The sequence below is a fragment of the Phaseolus vulgaris genome, chromosome 11, assembly GCF_000499845.2.
Source record: "Phaseolus vulgaris cultivar G19833 chromosome 11, P. vulgaris v2.0, whole genome shotgun sequence".
NCBI classification, from domain to species: Eukaryota; Viridiplantae; Streptophyta; class Magnoliopsida; order Fabales; family Fabaceae; genus Phaseolus; species Phaseolus vulgaris.
Window position 1 is genome coordinate 52,067,910 of NC_023749.2, and position 18,894 is coordinate 52,086,803.

The 18,894-nt window shown below is 34.5% G+C and overlaps 1 protein-coding gene across 1 annotated transcript in view; it reads right to left on the reverse strand.

Annotated features, from left to right (window-relative positions):
• LOC137824173 (albumin-1-like) overlaps window positions 1-16,959 on the reverse strand; it is a 42,619-nt gene extending 25,660 nt beyond the window's left edge. The window contains exon 1 of the mRNA XM_068629667.1: window positions 16,877-16,959. Coding sequence (XP_068485768.1) covers window positions 16,877-16,928 — 52 coding nt within the window. The 5' untranslated portion in view covers window positions 16,929-16,959. The remainder of the gene's footprint in view (window positions 1-16,876) is intronic.
• Between the last annotated feature and the right edge of the window lie 1,935 nt (window positions 16,960-18,894).

Below are 18,894 nucleotides of genomic sequence, written 5' to 3' on the forward strand. Positions count from 1 at the left end.
TTTGTCGCATTTTGTCCCAAATTCAGTGGAGATTCTTACGTGGAATTTCAGGAAAAAACTATTTCAGCTGAATTTTTCGGAAATTTTGTGCAAACCAAGGCTATTCTCTACCAAAACTTGTGAAATTTTGCCCTACTTTCTGCAATTTTTATTCTGGGTCCGTATTGCGGTAAAAAAGTTCACACAAGTACTTCCATTGTTGTTTGCACCCAGGTAAGGAGGCACGTCCATAAAAGAATCACAAAAAGGTGATACGGGGAAGAAAATCCAAGACGTTTTGTTTTCGGAAAACTAGTTTTGTTCACTCTCGGTCTGGGACTTACTACGCCTTACTCCTCGGGTGTTTTGGTATGAAATTTTTACCATACGTTCGTCACTGTGTCTATTGAGTTTTGGCTGAAATTTGAGGCCCAGATTTGTACCACAAGATTGACAATAAATTTTTATTGATCACTGCTAGGGCCAAAAGGAAGGTTCGTTTGTGTGTGAAAGTGTTTGATTTTTTTCGTGGGCTAGTACTCCTCCGTTTGACCTGAAATTTGTTGCGTTTTGTCCCAAATTCAGTGGAGATTCTTACGTGGAATTTCAGGAAAAAACTATTTCGGGAGAATTTTTCGGAAATTTTGTGTAAACTAGGGTTATCCTCTACAAAAACTTGTGAAATTTCCCCCTACTTTCTGCAATTTTTATTCTGGGTCCGTATTACGCTGAAAAAGTTCACACAAGTACTTCCATATGTTGTTTGCATTTAGGTGAGGAGGCACGTCCATAAAAGAATCACAAAACGGAGATACGGGGTAGAAAATCAGGGATGTTTTGTTTTTGGAAAACTAGTTTTATTCACTCTCGGTCCGGGACTTACAACCACTTATTCCTCGGGCGTTTTGGTCTGAAATTTTTTCTATAAAAGAATAAAAAAAAGGAGATACGGGGAAAAAAATCCAGGACGTTTTGTTTTCAGAAAACCAGTTTTGTTCACTCTCGGTCTGGGACTTACTACGCCTTACTCCTCGGGTGTTTTCGTCTGAAATTTTTACCAGACGTTCGTCACTGTGTCTATTGAGTTTTGGCTGAAATTTGAGGCCCAGATTTGTCCCACAAGATTGACAATAAATTTTTATTGATCACTGCTAGGGCCAAAAGGAAGGTTCGTTTGTGTGTGAAACTGTTTAATTTTTTTTGTGGGCGAGTACTCATCTGTTTGCCCTGAAAGTTGTCGCGTTTTGCCCCAAATTCAGTGGAGATTCTTACGTGGAATTTGAGGAAAAAACTATTTCTGGAGAATTTTACTGAAATTTTATGCAAACCTACCAAAACTTGTGCAATTTCGCCCTACTTTCTGCAATTTTTATTCTGGATCCGTATTGCGCTGAAAAAGTTCACACAAGTACTTCCATATGTTGTTTGCATTCAGGTGAGGAGGCACGTCCATAAAATAATCGCAAAGAGGAGATACGAGGAAGAAAATCAGGGACGTTTTGTTTTCAGAAAACCAGTTTTGTTCACTCTCGGTCTGGGACTTACTACCACTTACTCCTCGGGGGTTTTGGTATGAAATTTTTTCCTGACGTTCATCACTGTGTGTATTGAGTTTTGGTTGAGATTTGAGGCCCAAATTCGTCCCACAAGATTGGCAATAAATTTTTTATTGATCACTGCCAGGATCGAAAGGAAGGTTCGTTTGTGTGTGAAACTGTTTGATTTTTTTCGTCGTCGAGTACTCATCCGTTTGCCCTGAAATTTGTTGCGTTTTGTCCCAAATTCAGCGGAGAATCTTACGTGGAATATCAGGAAAAAACAATTTCGGGAGAATTTTTCGGAAATTTTGTGCAAACCAAGGTTATAACTCTACCAAAACATGTGAAATTTAGCCCTATTTTCTGTAATTTTTAGTCTTCGTCCGTATTGCGCTAAAAAAGTTCACACAAGTACTTCCATATGTTGTTTGCACCCAGGTAAGGAGGCACGTCCATAAAAGAATCACACAAAGAAGATACGGGGAAGAAAATCAGGAAGTTTTGTTTTCGGAAAACCAGTTTTGTTCACTCTCAGTCTGGGACTTACTACAACTTACTCCTCGGGGGTTTTGGTCTGAAATTTTTACCAGACGTTCGTCACTGTGTCCATTGAGTTTTGGCTGAGATTTGAGGCCGAGATTCCTCCCACTGGATTGGCAATAAATTTTTGATTGATCATTGTCAGGGTCGAAAAGAAAGTTCGTTTGTGTGTGAAACTGTTTGATATTTTTCATGGGCGAGTACTCATCCGTTTGCCCTGAAATTTGTCGCGTTTTATCCTAAATTTAGTGGAGATTCTTATGTGGAATTTCAGGAAAAAACTATTTCGGGAGAATTTTTCAGAAGTTTTGAGCAAACCAAGGCAACTACCAAAACTCTAGAAATTTCGCCCTACTTTCTGCAATTTTTATTCTGTCTCCGTATTGCGCTTAAAAAGTTGACACAAGTTCTTCCATATGTTGTTTGCACCCAGGTAAGGAGGCGCGTCCATAAAAGAATCACAAAAAGGAGATACGGGGAAGATAATCCAGGACGTTTTGTTTTCGGAAAACCAGTTTTGTTCACTCTCGGTCTGGGACTTACTACGCCTTACTCCTCGGGTGTTTTGGTCTGAAATTTTTACCAGAAGTTCGTCACTGTGTCTATTAAGTTTTGGCTCAGATTTGAGCCCCAGATTCGTTCCACAAGATTGGCAATAAATTTTTTATTGATCACTTCCAGTGCCGAAAGGAAGGTTGGTTTGTTTGTGAAACTGTTTGATTATTTTCGTGGGCGATTACTCATCTGTTTGCCCTGAAAGTTGTCGCGTTTTGCCCCAAATTCAGTGGAGATTCTTACGTGGAATTTGAGGAAAAAACTATTTCTGGAGAATTTTACTGAAATTTTATGCAAACCTACCAAAACTTGTGCAATTTCGCCCTACTTTCTGCAATTTTTATTCTGGATCCGTATTGCGCTGAAAAAGTTCACACAAGTACTTCCATATGTTGTTTGCATTCAGGTGAGGAGGCACGTCCATAAAATAATCGCAAAGAGGAGATACGAGGAAGAAAATCAGGGACGTTTTGTTTTCAGAAAACCAGTTTTGTTCACTCTCGGTCTGGGACTTACTACCACTTACTCCTCGGGGGTTTTGGTATGAAATTTTTTCCTGACGTTCATCACTGTGTGTATTGAGTTTTGGTTGAGATTTGAGGCCCAAATTCGTCCCACAAGATTGGCAATAAATTTTTTATTGATCACTGCCAGGATCGAAAGGAAGGTTCGTTTGTGTGTGAAACTGTTTGATTTTTTTCGTCGTCGAGTACTCATCCGTTTGCCCTGAAATTTGTTGCGTTTTGTCCCAAATTCAGCGGAGAATCTTACGTGGAATATCAGGAAAAAACAATTTCGGGAGAATTTTTCGGAAATTTTGTGCAAACCAAGGTTATAACTCTACCAAAACATGTGAAATTTAGCCCTATTTTCTGTAATTTTTAGTCTTCGTCCGTATTGCGCTAAAAAAGTTCACACAAGTACTTCCATATGTTGTTTGCACCCAGGTAAGGAGGCACGTCCATAAAAGAATCACACAAAGAAGATACGGGGAAGAAAATCAGGAAGTTTTGTTTTCGGAAAACCAGTTTTGTTCACTCTCAGTCTGGGACTTACTACAACTTACTCCTCGGGGGTTTTGGTCTGAAATTTTTACCAGACGTTCGTCACTGTGTCCATTGAGTTTTGGCTGAGATTTGAGGCCGAGATTCCTCCCACTGGATTGGCAATAAATTTTTGATTGATCATTGTCAGGGTCGAAAAGAAAGTTCGTTTGTGTGTGAAACTGTTTGATATTTTTCGTGGGCGAGTACTCATCCGTTTGACCTGAAATTTGTCGCGTTTTATCCTAAATTTAGTGGAGATTCTTATGTGGAATTTCAGGAAAAAACTATTTCGGGAGAATTTTTCAGAAGTTTTGAGCAAACCAAGGCAACTACCAAAACTCTAGAAATTTCGCCCTACTTTCTGCAATTTTTATTTGTCTCCGTATTGCGCTTAAAAAGTTGACACAAGTTCTTCCATATGTTGTTTGCACCCAGGTAAGGAGGCGCGTCCATAAAAGAATCACAAAAAGGAGATACGGGGAAGATAATCCAGGACGTTTTGTTTTCGGAAAACCAGTTTTGTTCACTCTCGGTCTGGGACTTACTACGCCTTACTCCTCGGGTGTTTTGGTCTGAAATTTTTACCAGAAGTTCGTCACTGTGTCTATTAAGTTTTGGCTCAGATTTGAGCCCCAGATTCGTTCCACAAGATTGGCAATAAATTTTTTATTGATCACTTCCAGTGCCGAAAGGAAGGTTGGTTTGTTTGTGAAACTGTTTGATTATTTTCGTGGGCGATTACTCATCTGTTTGCCCTGAAAGTTGTCGCGTTTTGCCCCAAATTCAGTGGAGATTCTTACGTGGAATTTGAGGAAAAAACTATTTCTGGAGAATTTTACTGAAATTTTATGCAAACCTACCAAAACTTGTGCAATTTCGCCCTACTTTCTGCAATTTTTATTCTGGATCCGTATTGCGCTGAAAAAGTTCACACAAGTACTTCCATATGTTGTTTGCATTCAGGTGAGGAGGCACGTCCATAAAATAATCGCAAAGAGGAGATACGAGGAAGAAAATCAGGGACGTTTTGTTTTCAGAAAACCAGTTTTGTTCACTCTCGGTCTGGGACTTACTACCACTTACTCCTCGGGGGTTTTGGTATGAAATTTTTTCCTGACGTTCATCACTGTGTGTATTGAGTTTTGGTTGAGATTTGAGGCCCAAATTCGTCCCACAAGATTGGCAATAAATTTTTTATTGATCACTGCCAGGATCGAAAGGAAGGTTCGTTTGTGTGTGAAACTGTTTGATTTTTTTCGTCGTCGAGTACTCATCCGTTTGCCCTGAAATTTGTTGCGTTTTGTCCCAAATTCAGCGGAGAATCTTACGTGGAATATCAGGAAAAAACAATTTCGGGAGAATTTTTCGGAAATTTTGTGCAAACCAAGGTTATAACTCTACCAAAACATGTGAAATTTAGCCCTATTTTCTGTAATTTTTAGTCTTCGTCCGTATTGCGCTAAAAAAGTTCACACAAGTACTTCCATATGTTGTTTGCACCCAGGTAAGGAGGCACGTCCATAAAAGAATCACACAAAGAAGATACGGGGAAGAAAATCAGGAAGTTTTGTTTTCGGAAAACCAGTTTTGTTCACTCTCAGTCTGGGACTTACTACAACTTACTCCTCGGGGGTTTTGGTCTGAAATTTTTACCAGACGTTCGTCACTGTGTCCATTGAGTTTTGGCTGAGATTTGAGGCCGAGATTCGTCCCACAAGATTGGCAATAAATTTTTTATTGATCATTGTCAGGGTCGAAAAGAAAGTTCGTTTGTGTGTGAAACTGTTTGATATTTTTCGTGGGCGAGTACTCATCCGTTTGACCTGAAATTTGTCGCGTTTTATCCTAAATTTAGTGGAGATTCTTATGTGGAATTTCAGGAAAAAACTATTTCGGGAGAATTTTTCAGAAGTTTTGAGCAAACCAAGGCAACTACCAAAACTCTAGAAATTTCGCCCTACTTTCTGCAATTTTTATTCTGTCTCCGTATTGCGCTTAAAAAGTTGACACAAGTTCTTCCATATGTTGTTTGCACCCAGGTAAGGAGGCGCGTCCATAAAAGAATCACAAAAAGGAGATACGGGGAAGATAATCCAGGACGTTTTGTTTTCGGAAAACCAGTTTTGTTCACTCTCGGTCTGGGACTTACTACGCCTTACTCCTCGGGTGTTTTGGTCTGAAATTTTTACCAGAAGTTCGTCACTGTGTCTATTAAGTTTTGGCTCAGATTTGAGCCCCAGATTCGTTCCACAAGATTGGCAATAAATTTTTTATTGATCACTTCCAGTGCCGAAAGGAAGGTTCGTTTGTGTGTGAAACTGTTTAATTTTTTTCGTGGGCGAGTACTCATCTGTTTGCCCTGAAAGTTGTCGCGTTTTGCCCCAAATTCAGTGGAGATTCTTACGTGGAATTTGAGGAAAAAACTATTTCTGGAGAATTTTACTGAAATTTTATGCAAACCTACCAAAACTTGTGCAATTTCGCCCTACTTTCTGCAATTTTTATTCTGGATCCGTATTGCGCTGAAAAAGTTCACACAAGTACTTCCATATGTTGTTTGCATTCAGGTGAGGAGGCACGTCCATAAAATAATCGCAAAGAGGAGATACGAGGAAGAAAATCAGGGACGTTTTGTTTTCAGAAAACCAGTTTTGTTCACTCTCGGTCTGGGACTTACTACCACTTACTCCTCGGGGGTTTTGGTATGAAATTTTTTCCTGACGTTCATCACTGTGTGTATTGAGTTTTGGTTGAGATTTGAGGCCCAAATTCGTCCCACAAGATTGGCAATAAATTTTTTATTGATCACTGCCAGGATCGAAAGGAAGGTTCGTTTGTGTGTGAAACTGTTTGATTTTTTTCGTCGTCGAGTACTCATCCGTTTGCCCTGAAATTTGTTGCGTTTTGTCCCAAATTCAGCGGAGAATCTTACGTGGAATATCAGGAAAAAACAATTTCGGGAGAATTTTTCGGAAATTTTGTGCAAACCAAGGTTATAACTCTACCAAAACATGTGAAATTTAGCCCTATTTTCTGTAATTTTTAGTCTTCGTCCGTATTGCGCTAAAAAAGTTCACACAAGTACTTCCATATGTTGTTTGCACCCAGGTAAGGAGGCACGTCCATAAAAGAATCACACAAAGAAGATACGGGGAAGAAAATCAGGAAGTTTTGTTTTCGGAAAACCAGTTTTGTTCACTCTCAGTCTGGGACTTACTACAACTTACTCCTCGGGGGTTTTGGTCTGAAATTTTTACCAGACGTTCGTCACTGTGTCCATTGAGTTTTGGCTGAGATTTGAGGCCGAGATTCCTCCCACAAGATTGGCAATAAATTTTTTTATTGATCATTGTCAGGGTCGAAAAGAAAGTTCGTTTGTGTGTGAAACTGTTTGATATTTTTCGTGGGCGAGTACTCATCCGTTTGACCTGAAATTTGTCGCGTTTTATCCTAAATTTAGTGGAGATTCTTATGTGGAATTTCAGGAAAAAACTATTTCGGGAGAATTTTTCAGAAGTTTTGTGCAAACCAAGGCAACTACCAAAACTCTAGAAATTTCGCCCTACTTTCTGCAATTTTTATTTTGTCTCCGTATTGCGCTTAAAAAGTTGACACAAGTTCTTCCATATGTTGTTTGCACCCAGGTAAGGAGGCGCGTCCATAAAAGAATCACAAAAAGGAGATACGGGGAAGATAATCCAGGACGTTTTGTTTTCGGAAAACCAGTTTTGTTCACTCTCGGTCTGGGACTTACTACGCCTTACTCCTCGGGTGTTTTGGTCTGAAATTTTTACCAGATGTTCGTCACTGTGTCTATTGAGTTTTGGCTGGAATTTGAGGCCCAGATTTGTCCCACAAGATTGACAATAAATTTTTATTGATCACTGCTAGGACCAAAAGGAAGGTTTGTTTGTGTGTGAAACTGTTTAATTTTTTTCGTGGGCGAGTACTCATCTGTTTGCCCTGAAAGTTGTCGCGTTTTGCCCCAAATTCAGTGGAGATTCTTACGTGGAATTTGAGGAAAAAACTATTTCTGGAGAATTTTACTGAAATTTTATGCAAACCTACCAAAACTTGTGCAATTTCGCCCTACTTTCTGCAATTTTTATTCTGGATCCGTATTGCGCTGAAAAAGTTCACACAAGTACTTCCATATGTTGTTTGCATTCAGGTGAGGAGGCACGTCCATAAAATAATCGCAAAAAGGAGATACGGGGAATAAAATCAGGGACGTTTTGTTTTCAGAAAACCAGTTTTGTTCACTCTCGGTCTGGGACTTACTACCACTTACTCCTCGGGGGTTTTGGTATGAAATTTTTTCCTGACGTTCATCACTGTGTGTATTGAGTTTTGGTTGAGATTTGAGGCCCAAATTCGTTCCACAAGATTGGCAATAAATTTTTTATTGATCACTGCCAGGATCGAAAGGAAGGTTCGTTTGTGTGTGAAACTGTTTGATTTTTTTCGTCGTCGAGTACTCATCCGTTTGCCCTGAAATTTGTTGCGTTTTGTCCCAAATTCAGCGCAGAATCTTACGTGGAATATCAGGAAAAAACAATTTCGGGAGAATTTTTCGGAAATTTTGTGCAAACCAAGGTTATAACTCTACCAAAACATGTGAAATTTAGCCCTATTTTCTGTAATTTTTAGTCTTCGTCCGTATTGCGCTAAAAAAGTTCACACAAGTACTTCCATATGTTGTTTGCACCCAGGTAAGGAGGCACGTCCATAAAAGAATCACACAAAGAAGATACGGGGAAGAAAATCAGGAAGTTTTGTTTTCGGAAAACCAGTTTTGTTCACTCTCAGTCTGGGACTTACTACAACTTACTCCTCGGGGGTTTTGGTCTGAAATTTTTACCAGACGTTCGTCACTGTGTCTATTGAGTTTTGGCTGAGATTTGAGGCCGAGATTCGTCCCACAAGATTGGCAATAAATTTTTTATTGATCATTGTCAGGGTCGAAAAGAAAGTTCGTTTGTGTGTGAAACTGTTTGATATTTTTCGTGGGCAAGTACTCATCCGTTTGACCTGAAATTTGTCGCGTTTTGTCCAAAATTCAGTGGAGATTCTTACGTGGAGATTCAGGAAAAAACTGTTTTGGGAGAATTTTTCGGAAATTTTGTGCAAACCATGGCTATCTATCTTCTACCAAAACTTGTGAAATTTCGCCCTACTTTCAGCAGTTTTTATTCTGGGTCCGTATCGCGCTGAAAAATTGACACACATACTTTCATATGTTGTTTGCACCCAGGTAAGGAGGCACATCCATAAACAAATCATAAAAAGAAGATACATGGAAGAAAAGCCAGGACGTTTTGTTTTCGGAAAACCAGTTTTGTTCACTCTCGGTCTCGGACTTACTACGCCTTATTCTTTGGGTTTTTAGTCTGATAACTTTATCATAAATTCGACATTGTGTCTATTGAGTTTTGGCTGAGATTTGAGCTCAAAATTCGTCCCACAAGATTGGCAATAAATTTTTTATTGAGCACTTCCAGGCCTTACAGGAAGGTTTGTTTGTTTGTGAAACTGTTTGAATATTTTCGTGGGTCAATACTCATCCGTTTGACCTGAAGTTTGTCGCGTTTTTGTCTCAAATTCAGTGGAGATTCTTACGTGTAATTTCCGGAAAAAATTATTTCGGGAGAATTTTTCAAAGGTTTTGTGCAAACCAAGGGTTTCTGTCCTCTACCAAAACATGTGAAATTTCACCCTACTTTCTACAATTTTTATTTTGGGTTCGTATCGCGCTGAAAAAATTCACACAAGTACTTTCATATGTTGTTTGCACCAAGGTAAAGAGGCACTTCCATAAACAAATCATAAAAAGAAGATACGGTGAAGAAAAGCCAGGACGTTTTGTTTTTGAAAAACCAGTTTTGTTCACTCTCGGTCTGGGACTTTCTACGCTTTACTCCTTGGGTGTTTTGGTCTGAAATTTTTACAAGACGTTCGAGACTGTGTCTATTGAGTTTTGGATCATATTTGATACCCAGATTCGTCCCACAAGGTTGGAAATAAAATTTTTATTGCTCACTTGCAGAGCTGAAAGGAAGGTTTATTTGTGTGTGAAACTGTTTGATTTTTTTTGTTAGTTAATACTCATTCGTTTGACACGAAACTTGTCACGTTTTTTCCCAAATTTAGTGGAGTTTCATACACTGAGTTGTAGGAAAAAATATTTCGTGAGAATTTTTCAGAAATTTTGTGCAAACCAAGGCTATCCTCTATCAAAACTTGTGAAATATCGGCCTTTGTTCTGCAATTTTAATTATGGGTCAGTATCGCACTACAAAAATTAACACAAGTACTTTCATATGTTGTTTGCATACAGATAAGGAGACATGTCCAAAAAAAAATCACAAAAAGAAGATATGGGGAAGAATAGCCAGGACGTTTTGTTTTCGAAAACCAGTTTTGTTCACTCCTTGGGTGTCTTGGTTTGAAATTTTTTCCAGAAGTTCGACACTGTGTCTACTGAGTTTTGGCTGAGATTTGAGCTCCAGATTCGTCCCACAAGATTGCCAATAAATTTTTTATTGATCACTACCAGGGCTGAAAAGAAGGTCCATTTGTTTGTGAAACTGTTTGATTTTTTGTGTGGGTGAATACTCATCCGTTTGACCTGAAATTTGTCGTGTTTTGTTCCAAATTTAGTGGATATACTTACGTGCAATTTCAGGAAAAAACTATTTCGGAAAATTTTTCAGAGGTTCTATGCAAACCAAGGTTATCTATCCTCTACCAAAATTTTTGAAATTTCGCCCTACTTTCTGCAATTTTTCTTCTAGGTCCGTCTCACGCTGGAAAAATTCACACAAGTACTTTCATATGTTGTTTGCACCTAGGTAAGGAGGCACGTCCATAAAAAAATCACAAAAAGAAGATGCATGGAAGAAAAGCCAGGACGTTTTGTTTTCGGAAAACCAGTTTTGTTCACTCTCAGTTTGGGACTTACTACGTCTTATTCTTTAGGTTTCTTGGTCTGATATTTTTACCAGACATTCGACACTGTGTATACTGAGTTTTAGCTGAGATTTGAGCTCTAGATTCGTCCCACAAGATTGGCAATAAATTTTTTATTGAGCACTTCCAGGGCTTATAGGAAGGTTTGTTTGTGTGTGAAACTGTTTGGATTTTATCGTTGGTGAATACTCATCTGTTTGACCTGAAATTTGTCGCGTTTTGTCCCAAATTCAATGGAGATTCTTACGTGGAATTTCAGGAAAAAAAAACTATTTCGGGAGAATTTTTCAGAAATTTTGTGCAAACCAAGGCTATCCTCTATCAAAACTTGTGAAATTTCGCCCTACTTTCTGCAATTTTTATTCTGGGTTCGTATCGCGCTAAAAAAATTCACACAAATACTTTCATATGTTGTTTACACCCACGTAAGGAGGCACGTCCATAAACAAATAACAAAAAGAAGATACATGGAGGAAAAGCCAGGACGTTTTGTTTTCGAAAAACCAGTTTTGTTCACTCTCGGTCTGGGACTTACTACGCCTTACTCCCTGGGTTTTTTGGTCCGATATTTCTAACAGACATTAGACACTGTGTCTATTGAGTTTTGGCTGAGATTTGAGCCCCAGATTCTTGCCACAAGATTGGTAATAAATTTTTTATTGATCATTGCCAGGGCTGAAAGGAAGGTTCGTTTGTGTGTGAAACTGTTTGAATTTTTTCGTGGGTGAATACTCATCCGTTTGAGCTGAAATTTGTCGCGTTTTGTCCCAAATTCAGTGGAGATTCTGTCTTACAATTTCAGGAAAAAACTATTTAGGCAGAATTTTTCAAAAATTTTGTGTAAATCAAGCCTATCCTCTACCAAAATTCGTGAAATTTCTCCATACTTTCTGCAAATTTTTTTCTGGGTCCGTATCCCGCTGAAAAAATTCCCACAAGTACTTTCTTATGTTGTTTGCACTCAGGTAAGGTGGCACGTCCTTAAACAAATCACAAAAACAAGATACGGGGAAGAGAAGCCAGGACGTTTTGTTTTCGAAAAACCAGTTTTGATCACTCTTGGTCTAGGACTTACTACGCCTTATTCCTTGGGTGTTTTGGTCTGAAATTTTTACCAGACGTTTGGCACTATGTCTATTGAGTTTTGGCTGAGTCTTGAGCTCCAGATTCGTCCCACAAGTTTGGCAATAAATTTTTTATTCATCACTGGCAGGTCTGAAAGGAAGGTTCGTTTGTGTGTGAAACTGTTTGATTTTTATCGTTGGTGAATACTCATCCGTTTCACTTGAAATTTGTCGTGTGTTGTCCCAAATTCAGTAGAGATTCTTAGGTGGAATTTCAGGAAAAAACTATTTTGGGAGAATTTTTTCAGAAATTTTGTGCAAACCAAGGGTATCATCTACCAAAAGTTGTGAAATTTCACCCTACTTTCTATAATTTTTATTTTGGGTTCATATCGCGCTGAAAATATTCACACAAGTACTTTCATATGTTGTTTGCACCCAGGTAAGGAAGCACATCCATAAACAAATCACAAAAAATTCACAGAGGTACTTTCATATGTTGTTTTACCAGACATTCGACACTGTGTCTATTGAGTTTTAGCTAAGATTTGAGCTCCAGATTCGTCTCAAAATATATGCAATAAATTTTTTATTGAGCACTTCCAGAGCTTATAGGATGATTTGTTTGGGTGTGAAACTGTTTGAAAGAATTATACAGATTTTTTTTCTATATCTCTCTCTCTTATGAGATAATTCTCACTCAAGTGAGAATATAATGAACAATGGGATGCTCCAAGTTCGTTTTCGTCCAAACGAGAAGAAATTTTGTCTAGACGAGACTTGGGATGAAATTTTAAGTGCTCTCAGATTCAATCTCGCTTAAGTAAGAGAGAACCCTCTCTACGATGACAAACACTCGACTTAAACCTCAATAATGAAAGTTTATTGGTCGGCCTAAACCTGTTCATCAAGCTTAGAGATAAAAGCAGAATAAGGAAAGAGATATCTTTTAAAGACAAAACCGTGATGGAGCTGAAAACTCCAAAGTTGACAATACCTTATGTGGTAGGATTAATCCTAGTAATGTCGTTGAGGTCGGAACATCTTTCCTAACTAATATATTTTCTAAAGTAATTGAATCGGACAAAAAGTTAATAAAGTTTAATTACTTAGAATTATTTTTTATATTTCTTCTATTTTGATGATTTAAAAAGTTAATTAATTACTTAGAGTAACTAAATATTTATTGAAATTATAATAATAAATTATATTCAATTATACAAATAATTAAATACACAATTTTAAAAATAAATAACATAAAATATTAAATGTAATTTATGTTATTTAAAAAATATGAAAAAACAAAAATAAATTGAAAAATGAAAAAAAAAATTATAGAAGTGGTGCTTAATCACGATTTCTTTTCATATCTCTATATTTTATTTTATTTTGAAATTTATCCGTGGCATGAAAAAAGAAAAACTGAAAAAGACTGGAGAGAAGCAGAGGAATCATTGAATCAGAATAGGCCAACTGGATAGTACAAGAGTGTTGTTTTATCATGTGTTTGATTAGTATGAGATCTGTGAATTTGAAAGATTAATGAATTATATATTATTCTACTTTAATAATATTTTATATTTCTTGGTCTAATAATTATTATAATTGCTATATGTATTAAGTGCAAGCCTCTCAAGTGTTGTTTTTAATTTTATTTCATTCTTAGTTCATAAAAAAAATTAATTATCATTTTTACTAGTTAATTTCAGGTATTTAATTATAAGAAAATGAGGTATGCCTATATCATATATGATTTATGATTGCAAAATATAACTCATAATTAAATAGCAGTAGAAGAATAAGCAGAAGAATAAACTACACACTTGGTTTCGTAACGAGTGGATCACTAAAAGAAAATTATGTAATAGAAACCAATTTTTAGATACCAAAATAATTAGTTACAATAGAAACTATAATAGAAACCATTTTAGAAACTTTAAAAAAAAATGATTTCTAAATTAGTTTCTATTATTTTTTATTATTGTTAAATAGTTTCTAAATTGGTATCTAATTAGCAACTAAGGTTTTAACTACCAATTATTTAGTTTCTAAATCCTTGATTGCTAATTAGATATCAATTTAGAAACTATTTAACAATAATAGAAACTAAATTTAGAAACCAAATTTCTTTTTAGTTTCTAAAATGGTCTCTAATTTAGTTACTATTGCAACTAATTATTTTGGTTTCTACAAATTGATTTCTATTTCATGATTTTCTTGTAGTGGATTATTAGTGTAGTCTTTGTATTAAAACTGAATTAATATATTTATTAAATATATTACAGTATCACTAACATTAAGATTATTATTAGTTTTAATGCTTATGTAATGATATGAGTATTTAATATGTTAATGTAGTTTTCATGAATAATTTAAATTGTATTTTTAAATATAATGAACTATTAAATTTCATAATTTTATTAATCATCATATAAGTTTATTAAAGATATGGATACAAGACTTTTAGAAGGAAGCTAATATCAATTGTGTCTTTTGTAAATCTTACTTGTTTCTCCTTATAGAATTGTGTAACATTTGTTTTTGTTTTTTCTCATTTTAGTATTTATTGATTGACCTTTTATTTTCAATTCTCTATGTAATATCCCAAAAACACCTATAACTATTATAATACAAGTTTTATAGATTTCTATAAAGGCTTAAGAGTTTTTTTTTTTTTTAAATTCTTAATACATGATTAGAGCTAATAGAAATACAAATATTTACAATTCATAGTTCAAAACAAACTCTAAAGCCTTTCAGACTCTCATGCACCTGTATCATCATCTGCTCGTGTACAAACTACAATCATCATATTTCAAACACAACAAGAAAAATAAGGGTAAACTAAAAATAAAGTTTTATAATATACACAACTAAACTAAAAGAGAAAACCAAATTACATGGATCGATTTCTTAATTATTCAATCTTCTTCAAATTCCAACATAAAAATCACATAGATCTCACACGTATCTACACATCCCAGATATTCAACAAACAGAATAACAACTTACGTCATCCGAAAGACACGTATTAAGTAAATTCTACCAGAGACTAACACATGATCCAAAGATTACTAGCAAATTCAACAGAAAGGATCAAGGCAAGCTCAATACAACACAAGTCGTGTATCTCATATGTCACAGTGTGCATGAACTCCCCCCATCAGCTTCTCACCACCTGATGTCTAGTCTATCTCACTTACATCATCAATGAAGCTTGGAGATCTCTATTACCACATAGGCATCAATACTTAATACACAAACAAACATCAGTCCATACATTATCCCAAATGTATGAATTCAATTCCATACAATTTTCATCATACAATATAATTCAAAACGCAATCCACAATATTTAAAATCTTATTTAACATAAAAAAATAACACTTACATCAAAATCTAATATTTTTAAGTTTAAACCGTATATAAACAAACAATACAATATATAAGCAAACAACATCCCTGCAAGATAAATTGAATATTGGGACCACGTCCCCTGCATATCTAGATCTTCTAGCCTAGGTACTATTAAAAATTAAAGTTAGTTTCCCTTACCAGAAATTCGACTGATGGAAATTCTACCTCAAATAGGGAACCACTCCAAAATTTAGGAACCTATAACAAGTTATTCAAATATTACAAAACTTTAGTATATGGTAAAATAAGTTGAGAGGAACATTTTTCTCAACTGTTCTCATCAAGATTGATGAACAAATCATAGAGAAAAACATAGAATAAGGGATGTTTAGGGTAAAAATAACTTACTCTGTTTGAAAATCTAATCGGATAAAAATGTACCCTGACTCCCCAGTTACAACATGGCGTGATCAGATTTTGAAATAGATGAGTTATGGGAGAGAAATTGAATAGATAAGAGAGAGAGAGAGAGAGAGAGAGAGAGAGAGAGAGAGAGATGGACTTTAGAGAAAGAGAAAGCACCGTAAGAAAAGAAAAAGAGGAGGTAGGGGTGAGGTAAGCACCCCACAACATAAAATTTCGTCCTCAAAAATTAGCTTATCAAGAAATATTAGAATATGATTAACTTATCTTCTCTTTTATTTTTCAAGTGGAATTACATCATATCAGATTTCGCAACATTTTGACTATATCGATATTTTTATCATGAAGTTACTTTACTTGAGAACTCATTTGTGTTTAACTGACCTCATATCAAGAGACAAATATTTTATTTAACTAAATCAAATACTAGAAGATGATTGTGACCAACTATATATATTTTCTTAGTTACGATACACGAAGGAGATAATTCTGAGAAATTTATTTAATTGACGGAGGATTTTTTAATCTTCGTTAAGTTCCAAAGGTTATTTTAAAATCTCAGCAAAAGAACAAAGGTTTTTTTAACTTACATTAAATTCCAAATGTTTATTTTAAAACCTCAGTAAAATAGCAGAGGTCTTCTTAACCTTCGCTAAATTCAAAAGGTTTATTTAAAACATCAACAAAATAACAAAGTTTTTTAAACCTTAGTTAAATTTCAAAGGTTTTTTTAACATTCATTAAATTTCAAAAGATTTATTTTTAGAGATGCCAATATGGACTAACCCGTCCCACATAGACCCGCTCGTGTTTGGTCAATCCCACACAAAAAGTGCAAACTCATTTTACTAACCTGTCCCATAAAAAGTAATCTACAGACCTACAAGCCATTCCACGTCATCTAAATTCTTTTTAGTTACGGTGTTCACTATAATTTATAGATGTAGGTTCTTTTAATAACTTTAATAGTTAATAGTTATTAAAGTCTGTTTCAATATTTAAATTTAAAAACAATAGAACTGTTTTAAGAGATTTTGCATGAATTACCTTTTTACTGTATTTATTTTTGTATTGTATAATGTTTTTTTAACTTATTATTATTATTATTCCTCTTTTACTATGGGAAAACCTACCAAAGGTGTTGGCATACAATGTTGAATAACATGTTACAAAATTCAATGCAAAGTTTAAAGTTTAATGGAGATTGAATGGGTATTGAAGGTCCATTATGAGCATTTAGTAGTACTCTGTGACTCTATATGTGTAACAACGGTTAAAACACTGTTATAAAATTCTAAGAGTTATTTCAAAGTCAGAACAAACCAAATATGTATAATAATTTTGTGTAGTTCTCAAATATATAAACATAAATGATAAAGAATGGGAAGAATGGAATGGTACATACTGGAAGTGGCAAGCAAGAAGAGAGCCAAAGGAGCAACCCTAACATAACCCATTCTTTGATTTTCCAGATTTCTTATTCTGAGTTTTGTGGTGTTATTCTGTTCTTGCATAACAATTTATAAACATTAGTCCACACATCTAATGCATTATCCCAACACACCATAAAGAAACTCTTGTTGTATACACTTGGCCTATTCTTGTTCACTGATTCCTCTGCTTCTCCTCGTACAAAGATTCCTCTGCTTTTTCAGTCTTTTCAAAAACAAAATTTCTTCTCCTCTTCATTCATTGATTTCTCTGTCAGATTTGTTGCTTGCTCCTCCATAAATGTATGTAAAAAACTATTTAATACCTATCTTTCTGTCTTTGTGCTTCAATAAGAATTATTTTCGGCGGCAATTATTTAAGAAGCAATCACGAAAAAAAAATTGGTACAATTTTGTTTCTTTGTACATAAATGGATACATTTCAAAAAAAAAAACAAATTATAAAAATGGGTAACTAGAGGAAAGAAGTCGTGATTTAGCACCACTTATAATTTGTTGATTTTCCATTTTTACCATTTTTTAATTTTAGTGAAATAACATAAATTATATTTAATTTTTATGTTATTTATAAATCACCACTTTTTTAACATATTTACGATTAGTCTCATAAAATTTTAGAACAGAGAAAATGACAAGACTACAAATAATGATAGCAGGGCAGACCATGATTAGACCAAACAGTGAAAACTACTACAAAGTAGATTCTTCCATTTAGATTTAATAATTGAAAATGTGTTTGTTGGTTCATGTTTTTTATATATACAATGTAATAACTTTGCAGAACAGAATAATGTTGTGTAAAAGATTCTGCTGACTGTGTACCCATCAAATCCAAGAGCATAAAAAGTTCATTCTCACCAAGTGCATTGCTTCTCATCAACTTGGTTTGTTGTTTCTATTTGAGTGTTGTTTTAAATATTAGCTTATAAATAGAGAAGCTTGGAATGAAAACATATTATATCTTTTAAAAAAGACGAAGGAACATTTATACTACTACCAAAGTTTTTCTTTTGATAATGAAGTTATGCATTATAGAAATAGAAAATAAAAATAACAGTAATAACAAGAAGGCATAAGATAGGAAATAGTAATCAATCATGTAATTTTGATCCTAAAAAAAAAAGAAGGGAACCACTGTCAATGATTATCTCAATCAATTCTTTTGTAGAGATTATATGCTTCATTAATTCATTTTCTAACTCATGTTTAATCAATGCTAATTATGAAAATTAGTACTTATCTTGATTAATATGCTATTGGTTTTACTAATTGTATGTCTCTCTACCTTTCTTTTCTTAATTATACAAAATCAAATCTTTGATGTTAGTTGCTTGTTCAACCTATGGGCCTACAATTGAACTTGTTAATACCAAATTCAGCTTAAACAATTAGTCAAAATTTTAAATACAACCAGTATACTAAAATACTTTATAACAACCATAATTTAGTTAGATTTTATGAAAGAATATAAAATACATTAGATTCATTTAGGATTATGAATAATTTATTCAAATTCTAATATATATTGGTAATATTTATATATGAATTTTGTTTCTTTTCATATTGGTATTGTCATTTTTACATAAAACTAATTTTTTTCATGATTTTGATTGTTGGATTTATCTGAAAAGTACTTGTGAAGATTTCACTTAAATAATAATGTTTGATATATTTAAATAATAGAAATAAATTTGAAATGATAATTATTTTATGACATTTATCAAAATGTTTTTATATAAATAATATTTAGTTACTTTGAATAATAAAGTAATTAACGTTTTAAACTGTGCATTTAATTATTTATAGTTGGTTACAATTTATGTGATTTATTATTATAATTTAAACAGAGATTTAGTTAATTTAATTAATTAAATTTAAATAAATATTTTTGAAATTAGAAAAATTAAAATGTTGAAACTGTGTATAGTTTTGACTTTGTTTGGTAGAAGCCAATGTTTTGAGGCTCTTAATC